This window comes from Gymnoscopelus microlampas (assembly GCF_963454915.1).
Source record: "Gymnoscopelus microlampas genome assembly, chromosome: 1".
NCBI classification, from domain to species: Eukaryota; Metazoa; Chordata; class Actinopteri; order Myctophiformes; family Myctophidae; genus Gymnoscopelus; species Gymnoscopelus microlampas.
Window position 1 is genome coordinate 2,817,359 of NC_139962.1, and position 16,385 is coordinate 2,833,743.

The following is a 16,385-nucleotide window of genomic DNA, read 5'->3' on the forward strand; positions in this document are numbered from 1 at the left end:
TGAGAGAACAGAGTGGAGGATAGATGATGGGAGGGGATGGATGAATTGAAGAGAATCCTTAGTAATCTATAGGAGAATAGTAGCTCTGATTCATAGCCGTTAAGGAGTTCCCCTTAAGGCTTTCGATTCTTTGCGCTCGCACTACAGGCTGCGCAGCCTCTCGTCGGGAGTAAAAATGTAAAATACACTTTTGCTACTCACCAAAACAAAGACGGTTTTATGGAGAATGTAAAATATTTCACCTGAAAATATTTTTTTGTTACTTTTTTTGTTACTCCACTGCGCCCTCTACAGATCTGGTCTATGGAATTTTTCTACTGACCGGATCTGTAGAGGGCGCAGCGGAGTAACAAAAAAATGTTTTCTTTCCGGTGAAATATTTTGAGTGAGTAGCTAAAGTGTATTTTTAATTTTTACTCCCGACGAGAGGCTGCGCAGCCTGTGGTGCGAGCGCAAATAATCGAAAGTACCATAGCCTTAAGGGGAACCCCTTAACGGCTATGAATCAGAGCTAGGAGAATAGGTACTTGTCAAACAATGTGTTTCTAATTATTGCTATTGTTGAATTGACATTAAGCCAAATGGTGCCATATGTGAGTCAGAGGCTACAGTATGTGTGATTTAAGGAGTGAGAGATTGATGGAGAGAGAACTGGAAATGAAGACAAAGGACAAAGCAAGAAAAAATAAAGGAGAGAGAGAATCACTTGCCATATGGTTCTTTCCCCTTCACAATGGAACACAGAAGTATCCCATAGCTAAAATAAAAAGAGAGACATCAGCAACGTCAGCAATAACCTTACATAGCATTCATGCTTAATTTGCCAATTGAGAACACAAACAAAAACATCGAATAAGCAATAGATAAAATGTCCAAAGCCAATTTTGTTTTGTCTCCGGCCTTACGGCGAGGTCCCAAATACTAACCGATGAGTGGTATATTTCTATTTATAATAAAAATAAACAATGTTATTATTTATAATAAGAATATACAATGAAAAATGTACAATAATGATAAAATACTGGAGGTGATGTGGGCCGGTGCTACTCAAGGATTGGCCATTTCAGATGAGAGATGAGTTAAATTTACTTTATTTTCTTCAAAAAAGATAAACATGACTACATGAACTTTCCACTTGAATATTATGAAGCCTATCCACTACACGTAATGAGCAGTTCATGATTTATGTTGGACATTCACAGGGCTTTGCAGCAACAGACAGCTGAGTCGATTGAGTTGAAGATATAATTAGATCCACACAGACAATCCCACAGGGAATGATGAATACCTGTAGACATCAAAGGTGGGGTTGGCTTTGTATGACAAGGACATTAAGGCCTCTGGAGGCATGTAGCTTGTCGTTCCCGCCCCCTTGATACCAGCAGACGTCGAACAGTCGACAAACTTGGAAAGGCCAAAGTCAGTGATCTGGATGAAAAGAGAGGAGAATGGAGAGAAAATAAAGTAAACAAAGACGGAGGAAGAGAGACATGCAGAGAAATGGAAGGAGGAATAGAGACAGGGTTAGGAGAGAGAGAGCAAGAGTGAATGATGATATAGTACGCGTTAGTATGCATTAGAGGGTAGCACGGGTCCAAGAAATGGGACCCGAAGGATGGACATAGATAGGATAGGCTTGAACTATCATTTTATTCCATGATAAATGAACTGAATGAATGTGTTTTTTACTTTTAACTTCAACGGTTCAACCAATGGCAGCAGTTATGTGCCCATGCTTCATAGGACTGTTTTGTGCATCAAAAATAGCAGATCTACAAGCTCACAACGCGTCCATCCACGAGACATTGTGAAGTTGTATGTCTGCCATGATTCATGCCTGCCCGGAAAGGCTGCTCAGGGTTTAGTCCAATCAGAACACACAGCTGCCATTTAACAGCCTCTCACAGCCAATCGATGAGGTTATTTCACCAACCCCGCCTTTTGTCCCGCCTACATTAGTTAACCCTTTACCCGCTGGTTGTTTTCAAGGCTTGCGACACAGCGTTTAAATGCTTGTTTATATTGGAAAAAAAATAATATGATATATCACCCACAAATATTCTGCTTTTTGAATACTTTTAGGCAGTATTTGTGAATGCCCTACCATACACAGATCAGTCATTTCATTGGTTTGTTTACCATGCTCACACAAAACGGAGGCTATGTTTGGCCCCTAGAGGGAGGCAGAGATAAAGTGATGTCATAAGTGACACAGGTATTTAAAGGGATATTTCACTTTCAAAAACACTTTGGGTCATTTTATCATCTACTCAGGCTTTTGTGAGCCCCCCAGACAGTTTTTAAATTGATTGATTCACTATTTAGATATTTGATATTCATTTTATCAGACACGCCCCCTTCCTATACAAACCCATTATAACTTCAAACTAAATTTGTTAGATTCATTAAAAACACCCGTCCTTGGTTCTGGTGACTCACCCTGCCCTCCTAATACACGAGGGGGCCAATTACTTTTTTCATTTATTTTATTGATGTTTTTAATTGTATTTAATGTTTTTCATTTTCCAAAAGAAATATTAAAAATAAATGAAAAAAGTTATCGAAAGAACACGGCCCCCTCACATATTAGGAGAACAGGGTGAGTCACCAGAACCAAGGACGGGTGTTTCTGATGAATCTAACATGGTTAAAATGGAGTTTGAAGTTATAACGGGTTTGTATAGGAAGGGGGCGTGTCTGATAAAATGTATATCAAATATCTAAATACTGAATCAAGCAACTTAAAAACGGTCTGGGGGGGCTCACAAAAGCCTGAGTAGACGATAAAATGACCCAACGTTTTTTTTTAAAGTGAAATATCCCTTTAAGGCCTTTCTGAACAGGCAGGTAGCAGATGGCCAATCTGTGGGTCCTCACCCACACCGGTAGTGTGTGGTGAGAGGGGGATGTTTGGGTGCAGCTGCTGACCTGGTAAAAGGTCTGTGCCAATTAGTGCTAATTGTTGTGGATGTTGCTTGTCTGTCCTGTGGGAAAATGGTTATATCTCCATTCCTCTTGCTTTACGGCAAAAACAAGCCACATTCAATTGGCTACAACTATGCAACTGATTACCACGACCGTTTTAGGGCTGGGACTCGATTAAAAAAAATAATCTAACTACTTAGAGGCTTTGTAATTAATTAACCGCAATTAATAGCATTTTAATCGCATATCAATATTTGACCTGAGAACAGTGAAAAGCATTTTTTTGGCATTAGGATTTAGGCATATGTCTTTAAGTACATGTACTCAAGAACTGTACTTAAGTACAATTTCGAGGTATTTGCACTTGACTCGAGTATTTCCAATTTCTAATACTTTTATTTCTACTCCACTATATCTCAGAGGCAAATATTGTACTTTTACTCCACTACAATTATTTGAAAACTTTAGTTACTAGTTACTTTGTAGATTTCGATTATTATTACAAAACATACAGTAACCACTTTTGAAAATAGCAGATCTACAAGCGCAATGCATTTTGAGCTTGTAGATCTGCTATTTTCCACCACTGGAGGCTGGTAGAGTGTGTTGTTGTTGTTACTGTGCAGCCCCCCCCCCCCCCCCCCCCCCCTAAACGGGACAAACGGGGTGGGGGGAGCGCGCGCGCGTGGGGGGGGGCATCCATTACAGATTCTGATTTGCCCAGCCAACATTATGAAGCAGGCTATGCGGTCGCGTCTCCATTCATGTTTTCGTGCACCGTGCTGACTGCAGTGTGTTGTTGTGTGAGACGCACGTTGGGGTTGGTGCGCAGCTATAATCGGTCCGTCTGAAACTCGTCCAGCGAGAAACGTGACATTTTGTAGATATATAGTGCATTATATTGTGTTGGTATATATATTACATGCTGTGTGCTTTGTGCCATGTGCATATTGTGAACTATGTGCTTTGTCGTTGGTTGTTGGTCCATGTGGAACCTGTATGGACCGCTGTTCCTTTCCCTTCATTATTTGATTTGATATGTTTTGTAACCATTCTCCCCATTCTAGTTGAATCACCCAACACACTTTTAACCTTTTCGTATGCAAATAAATAGAAGTACCATTTACCATCCATTAAAAAAATGGTATTACTGGCTTCTTTCAAAACAGACCTGAAAATCCATCTATCAGGAGACAACAAGGCGAGGTAAACACAATTGTTCCCATAGAAAGGAGGTGTCATTCACTCCTGACATTTTTCCCTTTTCTCCTTTGTACATAATAGTGTTTTGTTGATGACATGTATTATTGTGTTATTTTAATGCAATGTTTATGAATTGAATACATAGGACCACAATGGAAACAATTCCCAAGGACCTTTTTTGTGTTATCCTTTTAGCCTAAATGTCTGACTGTACTAATGCTGTTTTACATTTCTGACTAATAAAGTATTCAATCAATCAATCAAACAAACACAATGAATGAATATGGGCTTGAACAATCCCAGAGGATGGACATGCTTGACCCATCATCACTGATGGTAATCATCCAAACATTTGTCTGGGACTCACCTTGACATTTAGGTCTGTGTCCAGCAGGACGTTGTCAGGCTTCAGGTCCTTGTGGATGATAGGAGGGGTGAGACTGTGAAGGTGGTTCATGCCCTGAGCCACTTGGTGAGCCACTCGAAAGACCAGGGACCAGGGCAGAGGAGGGTGGTTTAGTTTTTTCTGGTAAGGAAGGTAGTAAGGCGGAATTTTGATACCATAGTGCACTTGGTGATACAAGCGCGAAATTTGGCACAGATGACCTTCATATGACCCTAATTGATAATCAACCTCTGGCCACGCAGAATTCCTAAGATTTCAAGATGGCCACCACCAGTTTTCAAAATGGCTGCAACTGGGCCAATGTGTTGGACTATATCGCTTTGCTGGGGCTTATTTTAATATAAGAGAATATGTTCTGGAGGTATTAGGGTGCAATACGTTAGTCCGACAGCGCATTCCTCCGACAGCGCAGTGCTCCGACATTAAACAGTAAACCCGAACCAAACCCGCACCCTAACCCTAACCGCACGCGGATGCCACATAGTCGGAGAAAAGGTCTGTCGGATTAACGCATGCCTCCCGTTCTGTATATGGCAATATGGCACATCTGCTTATGGTTTATCCACATGAGCTTGTAGTACACGTATTTGTATTTATTACCATACACAGAATCCATTTATGGAACATTTGAAAGTGATTTATTAGCTTGGTAAAGCTTAGTGCTTACTTTTTGTTTTGTTATCAAGTCATTATAAACACATTTTCATTTACAATGGTGGCTGGGCAAGTGACAGGCCAGTGTACTAGCAACTGCAACCACAGGGGGGTGTGCAGATAAGTCCAAATTTAAAGCATTTGCAGTGTCCAGAACATGCTTTTTTACATCCACATCGTGTCAGCTTCTGGCATAATTTGGCAAACAGGACTGCACAAAAGTGACTGGCCCCATATATGTCCTGCATGCTTGGAATGCACTTCACTTGCATTCACTTCCTTGTAGGAACTACTTCTATGAAGTTCTATCGGAGTATATGAACTCCTCAATGACTTGCATATGTTTATCATTTATTGCAACAGGTGTTGAACCTAATTTGGAGAAGTTGTTTGCCATGCTGACCTTTTTCCCTTTCCATGGAAGGACGAAACTGTGTGGCATCCCCTGAATGCATGAAAGAAGCAAAGACCTGATGACTTTGATTCAATAGCTGATGCAATTTCATGAACGGGATCCATCTGAGATCCTTCCCTCCTTCCAAAGGCAATCCACAGCTAATTCAAGCCAAGTCTTTGAACAAGTGAAACTGTTATGTCAACAATGTCAGTATCTGAGGCAGAGCTGCAGAGGATAGCATCATAGACACATCATGATTCGCAGCTCAGATACTGACGCTGTTGTCATAGCAGTTGCACTTGTTCATATTAAGTAAGTCTGAGACTTATTGTCAGTATCAGCTGAGAACGCAGGGGTCTTATAGACCCCCTGGTATTGCTGAGGTGGAGCGCCACACTCACCGTACCTACTCATACACTGATCCTGATCGAACCCATGACTATGTGATCAAAAAAAAAAAGCTGTCGAAGGACCTCAGATGGATCCCCCTTCATGAAAATGCATCAGCTATTCGATCAAAGTCATCAGGTCTTTGCTTCTTTCATGCGTTCAGCAGATGCCATACAGTTTTGTCCTTCCACGGAAAGAGAAAAAGGTCAGCACCTGTTTGAGAAAACAAAGGTTTTTGTATTTATTGGTGAACATATTGAAAAGTCTGTTGCCCTAGGTCATTAAAAAGCTACCAAATCACTTTAAAATGTGCTATAAATTGATTCTGTGTGTGGTAATTAATACAAATGCATGTGCTACAAGCTCATGTGAATGTACATTTATGCAATTTATCGGCAGCCATATTGGAAAATATGCCGCCATATTGGAACATAATATTATTTTTTTATCTTACTTGGTAGAAATACCTTCAGAACATATTCTCCTATATTAAAATAAGGGGGAAATCAAAGATTTACATTCCCAGCAGAGTAATATAGTCCAACACATTGGCCCAGTTGCAGCCATTTTGAAAACTGGTGGTGGCCATCTTGAAATCTTAGGATTTTTGCGTGGCCAGAGGTTGATTATCAATTAGGGTCATATGAAGGACATCTGTGCCAAATTTCGCGCTTGTATCACCAAGTGCACTATCGTGTATTGAAAACAGCAAAATTCCGCCTTACTAAGGGGGTAGAACCAAAACCACAAAGAATCACAGATAGGCTCATTCAAAGCTATAATCCTTAAGTTATATGTTTGTTCCCTCTCCCGACAGAGAGAGACGTAATTGCAACAACGTTCAAACTACAATGTATGCTCCAAATAGCGGCAGCCACTAACGGAGGATACGTCACAATTCGATTCGACTTTTCGATTTCAAGCTCACGATTATAATAATAATTATATAATAATAATTATAAATAACTACAACGGCGTATTAGAGCCATCTTGGTGAAAAAAAACAACAAAAAAAGTCGGAGGGGGCGGGGCAACTTTCTGAGAATGTAATCAGAAATGTCTCACTTTATAAACTCATCTCGTAAATGTGTGAGTTTATAAAGTCAGAAATGTGTTTATTTAAGGTGGCACGATCGATCCTTTCACTTTCACTGGCATAGCATCTACCATCACCGCTTCCACTTTGCAATGGCTCTAATCAAATGATACATTGCTATTTAGCAATAAGTAAATAGACTACGCTTGAAATAAATTAATCAATAGAAGAAGTCTTTATTCAATGTGTAATGGCTACGCGCTGTGTGGGTGTCCAGACTCAGAGGATTCCTTTGCGCCGGTAAGGCAAATTTATATCTACAAGCTCACAGCATGTGACAGACTCTACACGTTGTGAGCTTGTAGATCGGCTATTTTTGACGTGCGATCCGCTGTACGTCGAAGTATAAATCGAGCTATGTGCAAATTCAATCAACATCATCATGAATTAATCCACTGATTAAATTACTTATAGCCTATTCATCTGTTTCCTAGGCTGGGTGTTTTCCACTTCCTGTCGATTTCATTGGATTTCATTGGATCAAATCGACAGGAAGTGGAAAACACAGAGCCTAGGAAACAGGTGAATTGGCCTAAAAAGAGAAAGACACTGCTTGTTTGATTGTTATTGGAGAGTGTGCCTGCACTCTCCAATAACAAAGAATGTAGGCGTGCACCCTCCAGCTCGGTGTAATAAATGTATAATGAAAACAAACAATCATGATGTAGGCCTATTAATCCACTGCTTAATTATAGCCTTACTCCTAGTCCAAAGGAGGAGGAAACCTTCATCATCACACACACGCAACCACGCAACCAAAAAAGAAGATCTACAAGCTTGCACGCGTTGTGTGCTTGTAAATCGGCTATTTTGAAATAGCCAACGTGTAAATAGGGCTGAAGTGGTTGGGGATGTACTAATAATCTAAATCTACAAAGTAACTAAAGTTTTCAAATAATTGGGGTGTAAAAGTACAATATTTGCCTCTCAGATGTAATGGAGTGGAAATAAAAGTATAGAAAAGTACCAAAAAAATCCTCAGTACAGTAGGCTACTTGAGTACATGTACTTAATTACTTTACGCCACTGATATTAGTAACTTTACGGCACAATGTATTAGCACAAATCCAGTACTAAAGAATGACACCATTCATGTTCTCATCATATGGGGTGCTAACTTCACGGAGGTTGCACCTTGGCAGTATCCGTTCCGTGGTATGGTGCTGATTCTAACCACTTTATAGACTATATTTAACAGTGGAATATCAACATTGCTATCAATATTTATGACACCTGAACTTCCTGACGGGAATCAATAAAGGTCTATGGATATATCCATCTATCCAGACAGACAGACACACAGACTCTCTGACTCGTTTACACATCTTTTGCACATGCAGGCACAGTTTCCTCCTTTTTAGGCCAATACTTACTTACTTACTTAGGCCTTTAAATTCCCTGAGGAACATAGGCCATTGATGAAACTCCTCCATCCCCTTCGGTCTTGTGCCCTCCGTTCCAGTTGTTGCCATGACAGCCCTTGCGCCTTCATCTCCTGCTCTGTGGTTCTTCTCCAGGTGGCTCTAGGCCTTCCTCTCTTCCTCTTGCCTTGCGGGTTCCATGTTAGCGCCTGTTTTGTAATTGATTTATTTTGTCTTCGCAGTGTGTGCCCTATCCAATTCCATTTTCTCCTCCCGATTTGTGTTCCTATTGTGTCCTGTCTAGTGAGGTCCCACAGGTTGACATTGGAGATGGTGTTGGGCCAGTATATTCCTAGGAGGCGTCGGAGGCAGCGGTTGAGGAATGTCTGTATTTTGTTGAGTATGGTGGTTGTTATCTTCCAGGTTTCTGAACTGTAGAGTAGGGTGGATTTGACGTTTGAGTTGAAGATTTGCAGTTTGGTCTTGCGGGAAATGTCTTTTGCTTTCCAGATTTTATTTAATATGTTGAATGTGGTCCTGGCTTTGCCTATTCTAGCACTGACATCCTCATCCGTTCCTCCGTCCACCGCGATTATGCTTCCTAAGTATGTAAAACTGGTTACCTCCTCTAGCTGCTTTTGGTCCATGATTATTGGGGTGTTGTTCTTATTGTTGATCCGTATTACCTTAGTTTTTGATGAGTTGATTTTAAGCCCAAGTGAAGCAGCTGCTGTCTCTAGTTTGCCTGATTTTTCCTGCATCTGTTGGTGTGTGTGTGCTAGGAGTGCTAAATCATCAGCAAAATCCAGGTCTTCCAACTGTTCGGTCAGGCTCCACTGAATGCCAGTTCGGCTATTGTTCGTTGCTTTTATCATGATCCAGTCAATACAGAGGAGGAACAGGAAGGGCGAGAGCATGCATCCCTGCCTCACCCCAGTCAGGACCTCAAAGGCCTCTGATAGGCATCCCTCATGGAGGACACGACACTGCATCCCTTGGTAGGTGTTCTTAATAATGCTAATCAACTTTGGGGGAATGCCATAGTGCGCCATCAGTCTCCACAGCATCTCCCGATCCACACTGTCGAAAGCCTTTTCAAAATCTATGAAATTGACATAGACAGGAGAGTTCCATTCAATCGATTGTTCGATGATAACCCTGAGTGTGGCTATCTGATCTGCACAGGATCTATTATTCCTGAAGCCAGCCTGGTTTTCCCTCAGTTTCCCATCGACTGCCTTTTGAAGCCTCTCAAGTAGGATGCGGTTGAGCACCTTCCCTGGTGTTGAAAGCAGCATTATACCTCTGTAGTTCTTACACTCCCTGAGGTCTCCTTTCTTGGGGATCTTAACAATGATGCCATCTCTCCAATCTGATGGGACATTTTCTTCCTCCCAGATGGTTTGCATGAGCTGGTAAAGCATGTTGGTGGAGGTTTCGATGTCTGCCTTGAGGGCTTCGGCTGGGATCTCGTCTGGCCCCTCTGCCTTGCCTCCTCTGAGGGCCTTGATGGCCTTCTTGATTTCTGTTTTGGTGGGAGGGTTGCAGTTTATCTCCAACAGGTTTGTGGCTGGTGGGATCTCTGCTGTCTGTTGGGGGGGCTCTCTGTTGAGCAGTGTTCTAAAGTGTTCTGTCCACCTCTTTAGTTGGTCTTCCTTAGTTGTGTGTAGTGTACCCTGTGTGTTTTTAATGTGCGCTTGTGTCTGTTGAAACTTGCCTATGAGTTTTTTTGTAGTCATGTAAAGTTCTTTAAGATTGTTTTTTCCTGCTGCCTCCTCTGCCTGTTGTGCCAGATCCTCTATGTACTTCTTTTTATCCCTTTTGACACTTTTCTTCACGTCTTTGTTTACTGCTTCATATTCTTTTTGTGCTTTAGCCTTTGTTGCTCTGGTTTTACTTCTGTTTAGTACCTCCTTTTTCCCCCTTCTCTCACCCACTTTCGTGTACGTCTCCATGGAAAGCCACGGTTTGTTGTTTACCTTCTTTCTCCCTACCACTTCTTCACATGTCTCTTTCCATATCGTTTTCAGACTAGCCCATTTATCCTCCAGTGATCTAGGGGTTTCTTGGTTTTGTAGACCTTGTAGTGCTTGGAACCGGTTGTGTAGTGTGACTTGGTACAGTTCTGATGTGCCTATATCCTGAAATTTCTGAATGTTGAATTTGACTCTACCTTCTCTATGTGTTGTGCGTTTTAATTTTAGCTGGATTTTTGCTGTAACTAGATGATGGTCAGATCCAGCGTCAGCTCCCCTTTTCACTCTGACATCCAGCAATGAGCGCCTAAACTTTTGGCTAATGCAGATGTGGTCAATCTGGTTTTCTGTTACATGGTCAGCAGACACCCAGGTTGCTTTATGGACATCCTTGTGTTGGAAAATTGACCCACCAATGACCAAGCTGTTGTCTGCACAAGCCGCTGCAAATCTTTCTCCGTTTTCGTTCATGGTTCCTAGTCCCTGTCTTCCCATGTTCAGTTCAAAGCCATTGTTGTTTCCTCCTATCTTTGCGTTCATGTCTCCCATCAGAATCATGATGTCTTTTCCTTTTTTGGTCTCAAGTATGTGGTATAGTTGGTTGTAGAAGTGTTCCTTGATTTCATCGTCTGCGTCGTTTGTGGGAGCGTAGCATTGTACTACCTGGAGGTTTATTTTCTTATGTGTAGTTTGGAATTTGGCTGTAATAATCCGTGAGTTGACGGGTTCCCAGCTGATGAGGGCCCTCTGCGCTTCTGTGGAAAGCATGAACGCAACTCCCTCTGTATGTGGTGCCGAGTCGTCTGGGTGTCCAGAGTACAGTATGGATTCTCCGCTTGCCAACTTGACCTGCCCTGACTGGAGCCATCTGGTTTCACACAGACCAAGGAGAGATAGTCTGTACCTCTTCATCTCCTCCGCTATTATAGCCGTCTTTCCGGCTGCGTACATAGTTCTCACATTCCATGTAGCAATGTTGGTGGGTCGTCTAGGGGTCAAAAGCTTCGGACGCGTCTCCTTGCGGTTTTCCATGTACGTCGTCATGTTCTCTTCGGTGAGGGACACTGAAGAGGCTTCCTTTCCAAGACGTTGGGGTTTTAAGTTTTTCATCAATGTTTCTGTAGCATAAGAGTTTTTTTACAAGTTCGGGTTGCTAGCCCAAAGCCCAACCTTCCACCAGTTATGGCTTCTGGAGTTTTGGAGTTGGTTTGTTTGTCCCCTCCCCCTAACCTAAAGTCTTCCAGGCAATGGATTACAGACTCATACCACGTGAGACCAGACAGGTTTTGGGTCGTGTACAAGCTGTCCCGGCACGTCAGGCCAATAGGCTATAAGTAATCTAATCAGTGGATTAATTCATAGATGATGTTGATTGAATTTGCCCGAAACTCGATTTATACTTTGACGTGCAGCGGATCGCACATCAAAAATAGCCGAACTACAAGCTCACAACGTGTCGGGTCTGCCACATGCTGTGAGCTTGTAGATCGGGTATTTTAGGTGCGCGACCCCTTCGTACGACAAAGCATAAATTTGCCTTACCGGCGCACAGGAATCCTCTGAGTCTGGACACCCACACAGCGCGTAGCCATTACGCATTGAGTAAAGCCTTCTTCTATTGATTCATTTAATTCAAGAGTAGTCTACTTCCTTATTGCTAAATCTGATTGAAATGTAACATTTGATTAGACCAATTGCAAAGTGGAAGTGGCGATGGTAGAGGATATGTTCCATTGAAAGTGAAAGTGAATGGAACGTGCCACCTTAAATACGCTTTTCTGAGTTTTTCATACTTCATAAACTCATACATTTCGGACTTTATGAAGTCGGAAATGTCTCTCTTGCAAATGGGGGGTAATTTGAAAACAAATAACGGACACACTGTTGAAAGCAGAACAGTCTCTGGAAACGCATGGCTGTCCAAAACCAAAAACCTGAGAGAAGCTCATTGTTTGTGTGCACCTACATTTGATTTGTCAAATACAAAATACATCACTAAATATACGGAATACGGTTTAGGTACTGTATACTATATGTTTTATATATTATATATTATGTACTAATGTTCATATACCATTACTGGTATACTTTATGTTCAATATGTTGTTTTTTCTATGAATTTTAGAAGGTGATGTAATGTAGTTACATCGTGTAGTTTTCTTTTATGAATACGTTTATATCAAGTTTCAGCTCATTAGATTGAAAATGGTTAAACATCACTGGATCATTGAATAAATCAGTGAATCAATAAAGGGGGAAAAGCTGACATGCAAGGAGGCGAGGGATCCTCTCTCCATCAATTCCATGACCAGGCAAACGTGTGTGCCAGAGAGAGATGGTAGACTGCCCTTGAAGACGCCCAGGACCTGGATGACATGGGGGCTCTCTGCCCGTCGCATCAGTTTAGCTTCACGAAGCAAGGACTTATCTGAGCTGGACCTGAAGGATAGTAATAACAAGACAAATAAGAAGTATTTAATGTGAGCATATTTGGCTAAATTGGAAGAGAAGCTGAAAAACAGCCAAAAGACACGCGGCTGGGTGCTCGACCAAAAATAATAACAATAGATACGAATAATAAGTCTGCTCACAGATTCCCCACAGTGTCCCCACTGGTGTTGTCACCAAAGGGTTGCCACGCCGAGCATCATTACCCTGTCTGGCTTCACGTGTAAATTGTGTTTCATTTGTAAATTATATTTCACTTGTAAAGTGTTGTTTCTAGAGAAGCTGTTTTGCATCTGTATGCTGTAGTCGTTGCACGAAAACCTGTTGGTCTAGATAGAACCTTGGTCACTCTGAAAGAGTCATTTTTGGCTTGCCAATGGCTTGTAATTTACATTTTCCTGTACTTGAAAGTTACAAAGACACTGTTTTCTACTTGTAGCAGAGTTGCGACTGTTAATGTACAGTAGACACTTTATTTTGTATCTGTTGTACTTGCACAAATAAAGCATTCATAACTGATTCATAACTGTAGTAATGTTCTATAATTTTCGGTTCTCCGTAATGTAGACATTATAACTTCTCATTGTTTTTAATCATGAAGACCTGATTCAGAACTTAGTAATGTTCTATAATAACTCATGGTACGCTACACATGAATGACACTGTTTCAAGATTCAAGAACACTTATTAATGAATGTAGATAGGGTGTTATTTTTAAGAGATTGGTAATCTACAGATTAAATCTGTTCTCCGAAAATAGCTGATCTACAAGTCACTGTTTCCAAGCTGTTTATGTACCCTCCGTCCCCAACAATGGCCGCCTCTACGAAGTGACAGTGTGTGTGTGTGTGTGTGTGTGTGTGTGTGTGTGTGTGTGTGTGTGTGTGTGTGTGTGTGTGTGTGTGTGTGTGTGTGTGTGTGTGTGTGTGTGCAACAGGTTTCCAAGAACACATGGAGTGGAAGACATTTGAAATACTGCATCATCGCCAGTTTGTACTTTTGCACTTACCCGTCATCAAGACATAATCGTTTAATGGCCACATCCCGTCCCCACTGAAGATGTCTGGCTTTATAGACTTGCCCAAATCCACCTGCACCAATCAGCTTCCAGCTCTCGTCCAGACTCTTCCCATCAATCACTGCTAGATCTGCAGAGCTGGACTCTGGATAACTGGCCATTGTTCACTGAAGAGATGTGGGAGAGGATTACATTGAGTCATTAATGGATCACACACACATAGAAAGAAAACTACTACTAGAAAAAGTGCTTCTCGGAGCACAGGTCTCCGCCAGGTCAGGTAGGTTATTGTGGTCCAGCAATGCTAGGAATTCAGTCATTATAGAGTGAGTGGAATCTGTAGAAGTTGAGGAATTAATGTTAATGAAGTTATTTCACAGACATGCAAACTTAGATGCTAATCTTAGCCAATCAGGATGCAATATGAAAAGTCAGCTAGATCTGTCTTGATCACATGACTATATGAGATAATGTGTACCGGTTTACATGATGTTTGGACAGAATCTGTAGGATGGCTCAAGTGGCTCAAGTTCGCTTCCAGGAGATTGGGGCTGAAAGTCTAATTATTAGTGAGGCACGCCGCCGAGGCAGGTGCTAGAATGGGGTTTGTGCTGTGACCAAAGGAATGGCTGATAGCGGCCTACCAGAGCCAAATAGACCAAATAGACCCAACTGGCCCAAATGTATGGAATGATTTGTGCTGATTTGGTTCTAGGTATCTGATAGCGGTTTCAGACTACGGTTTCGGGTGCGCACCCTGGGCCACTTGGCAGATGTTGTGGTAGTGTGAACGTTGCGTATCGTTCCCCGAAACGGATCCCCGTTCCGTTCCCGAAACCACCTCCGGAGGCAGTCTCGGATCCGAATCATGCGTCCTCGGAGACGGTACGCTGCAGTGTGAAAGCAAGCGTACTGTTTGACGGAAGTGGCCCGCTATTTGGAATAGGTGACGGTATATAAACTCGCCAAAAACAGTCAACAAAAAGACGTCGCAGATCAATCCACAGGGGTTCAACCATGGCCGGATCCCGCGGGTTAATTTCATCATTAAATAACCAAATGAACCCGCGGGATGATGCGCTAAAACCCGCAATATTTATATATAAAACTTATTTATTTATTTATATAAAACATTACATACAGAAATAGAATGAGAGCGCGAGATAGAAAGAGAGGCCGTGTCATGGCCATATAATGACAGCAACAATATATATATATATATATATATATATATATATATATATATATATATATATATATATATATATATATATATATATATATATATATATATATATATATATATAATAGTATATCTTGTGGATATCTTGTGGAGTTTCAGCTACTATGCATCCCAGAAATATATAGCTTATAAGGCTTTGTAATTTGAAATTTGTAAGTAAATATAACTCATTTAGATGTATGCCTACGTAGGTTTATGGTTTCCCAAGGACTATAGCCGTTTCACTCATGATGCAATTTCTCTTTCATAACAGATACATACATGTGCCAGATAATCCCCACACAAAGAGAGTAAAAAAAGAAAAGACGTTACTTTATTTAGTAAGACATGAGAAACAGTACATGGAAGTACAATTCACAATACAAGGTTTCAGTCATTCAGTCCGACTTCACTGTATAGGCTAGTTGCCTTTTCATAAATTATATATTTTTGTACTTAAGCTGTCGTGAAAGTTTATAATATTTAGAGAAATGTAAGGTTTCAAATACAAAAGTAGTAGTTGTTGTGAAGGTTAGCAAACTGGACATTTAGACTGAATGTTTCCTGTATCCTCATCTTGCGCAAATGCACACAAGTGTTTCACCAGGTTTTATTTGTGTTGTTTCTCATAAGCGTGCATCCGTTGTCTGTCAACAACACGCGCGCCAACAACACAGCAGTCTGTGCCTTGACTTCTGTGCGCTCGCGTCGTTGTGCGCTCAGTGCGCTCCTGACTCTCTCCAGTCCCCAGCGGCAACCCTATATTTATGCGCGACCAGCACAAACATTGTCGCATAGTTGATGACGTCTGTGTCCACTGGGGAAGCACTATGTGCATGCCGCCACCTATAGGATCGGGGGTATATATGCAAGTGTATTCGAGCGCGTTAGAGACTTGGCCAGTGTGAATGCGGGCCAGCCAAGCGCACTCGGAAACGGAGCGGTCTGGAGTGCGCACCCGAAACCATAGTCTGAAACGGCCCTGAGACTCCCTGGACTCCTGTCCCACTCCACTGTCCCTGTCCCACTACCCTGTCCCTGGACCCCTCTCCCACTCCCCTGTCCCTGGACCCCTGTCCCACTACCCTGTCCCTGTACCCCTCTCCCACTTCCTTGTCCCTGGACCCCTGTCCCCACTGGTGTTGTCACCAAAGGGTTGCCACGCGGAGCATCATTACCCTGTCTGGCTTCACGTGTAAATTGTGTTTCATTTGTAAATTATATTTCACTTGTAAAGTGTTGTTTCTAGAGAAGCTGTTTTGCATCTGTATGCTGTAGTCGTTGCACGA

General features: G+C 41.8%; 1 protein-coding gene across 1 annotated transcript; it reads right to left on the reverse strand.

Moving 5' to 3' along the window:
* Positions 1 to 702: 702 nt before the first annotated feature.
* LOC311048711 (ankyrin repeat and protein kinase domain-containing protein 1-like) lies at positions 703 to 14,035 on the reverse strand (the record flags this gene model as incomplete). Its single annotated transcript, XM_084061980.1, has 5 exons — positions 703 to 757; positions 1,289 to 1,428; positions 4,496 to 4,654; positions 12,676 to 12,847; positions 13,866 to 14,035. The coding sequence occupies 5 exons, from the start codon at positions 14,033 to 14,035 to the stop codon at positions 703 to 705; spliced, it is 696 nt and encodes a 231-aa protein (XP_083918106.1).
* Between the last annotated feature and the right edge of the window lie 2,350 nt (positions 14,036 to 16,385).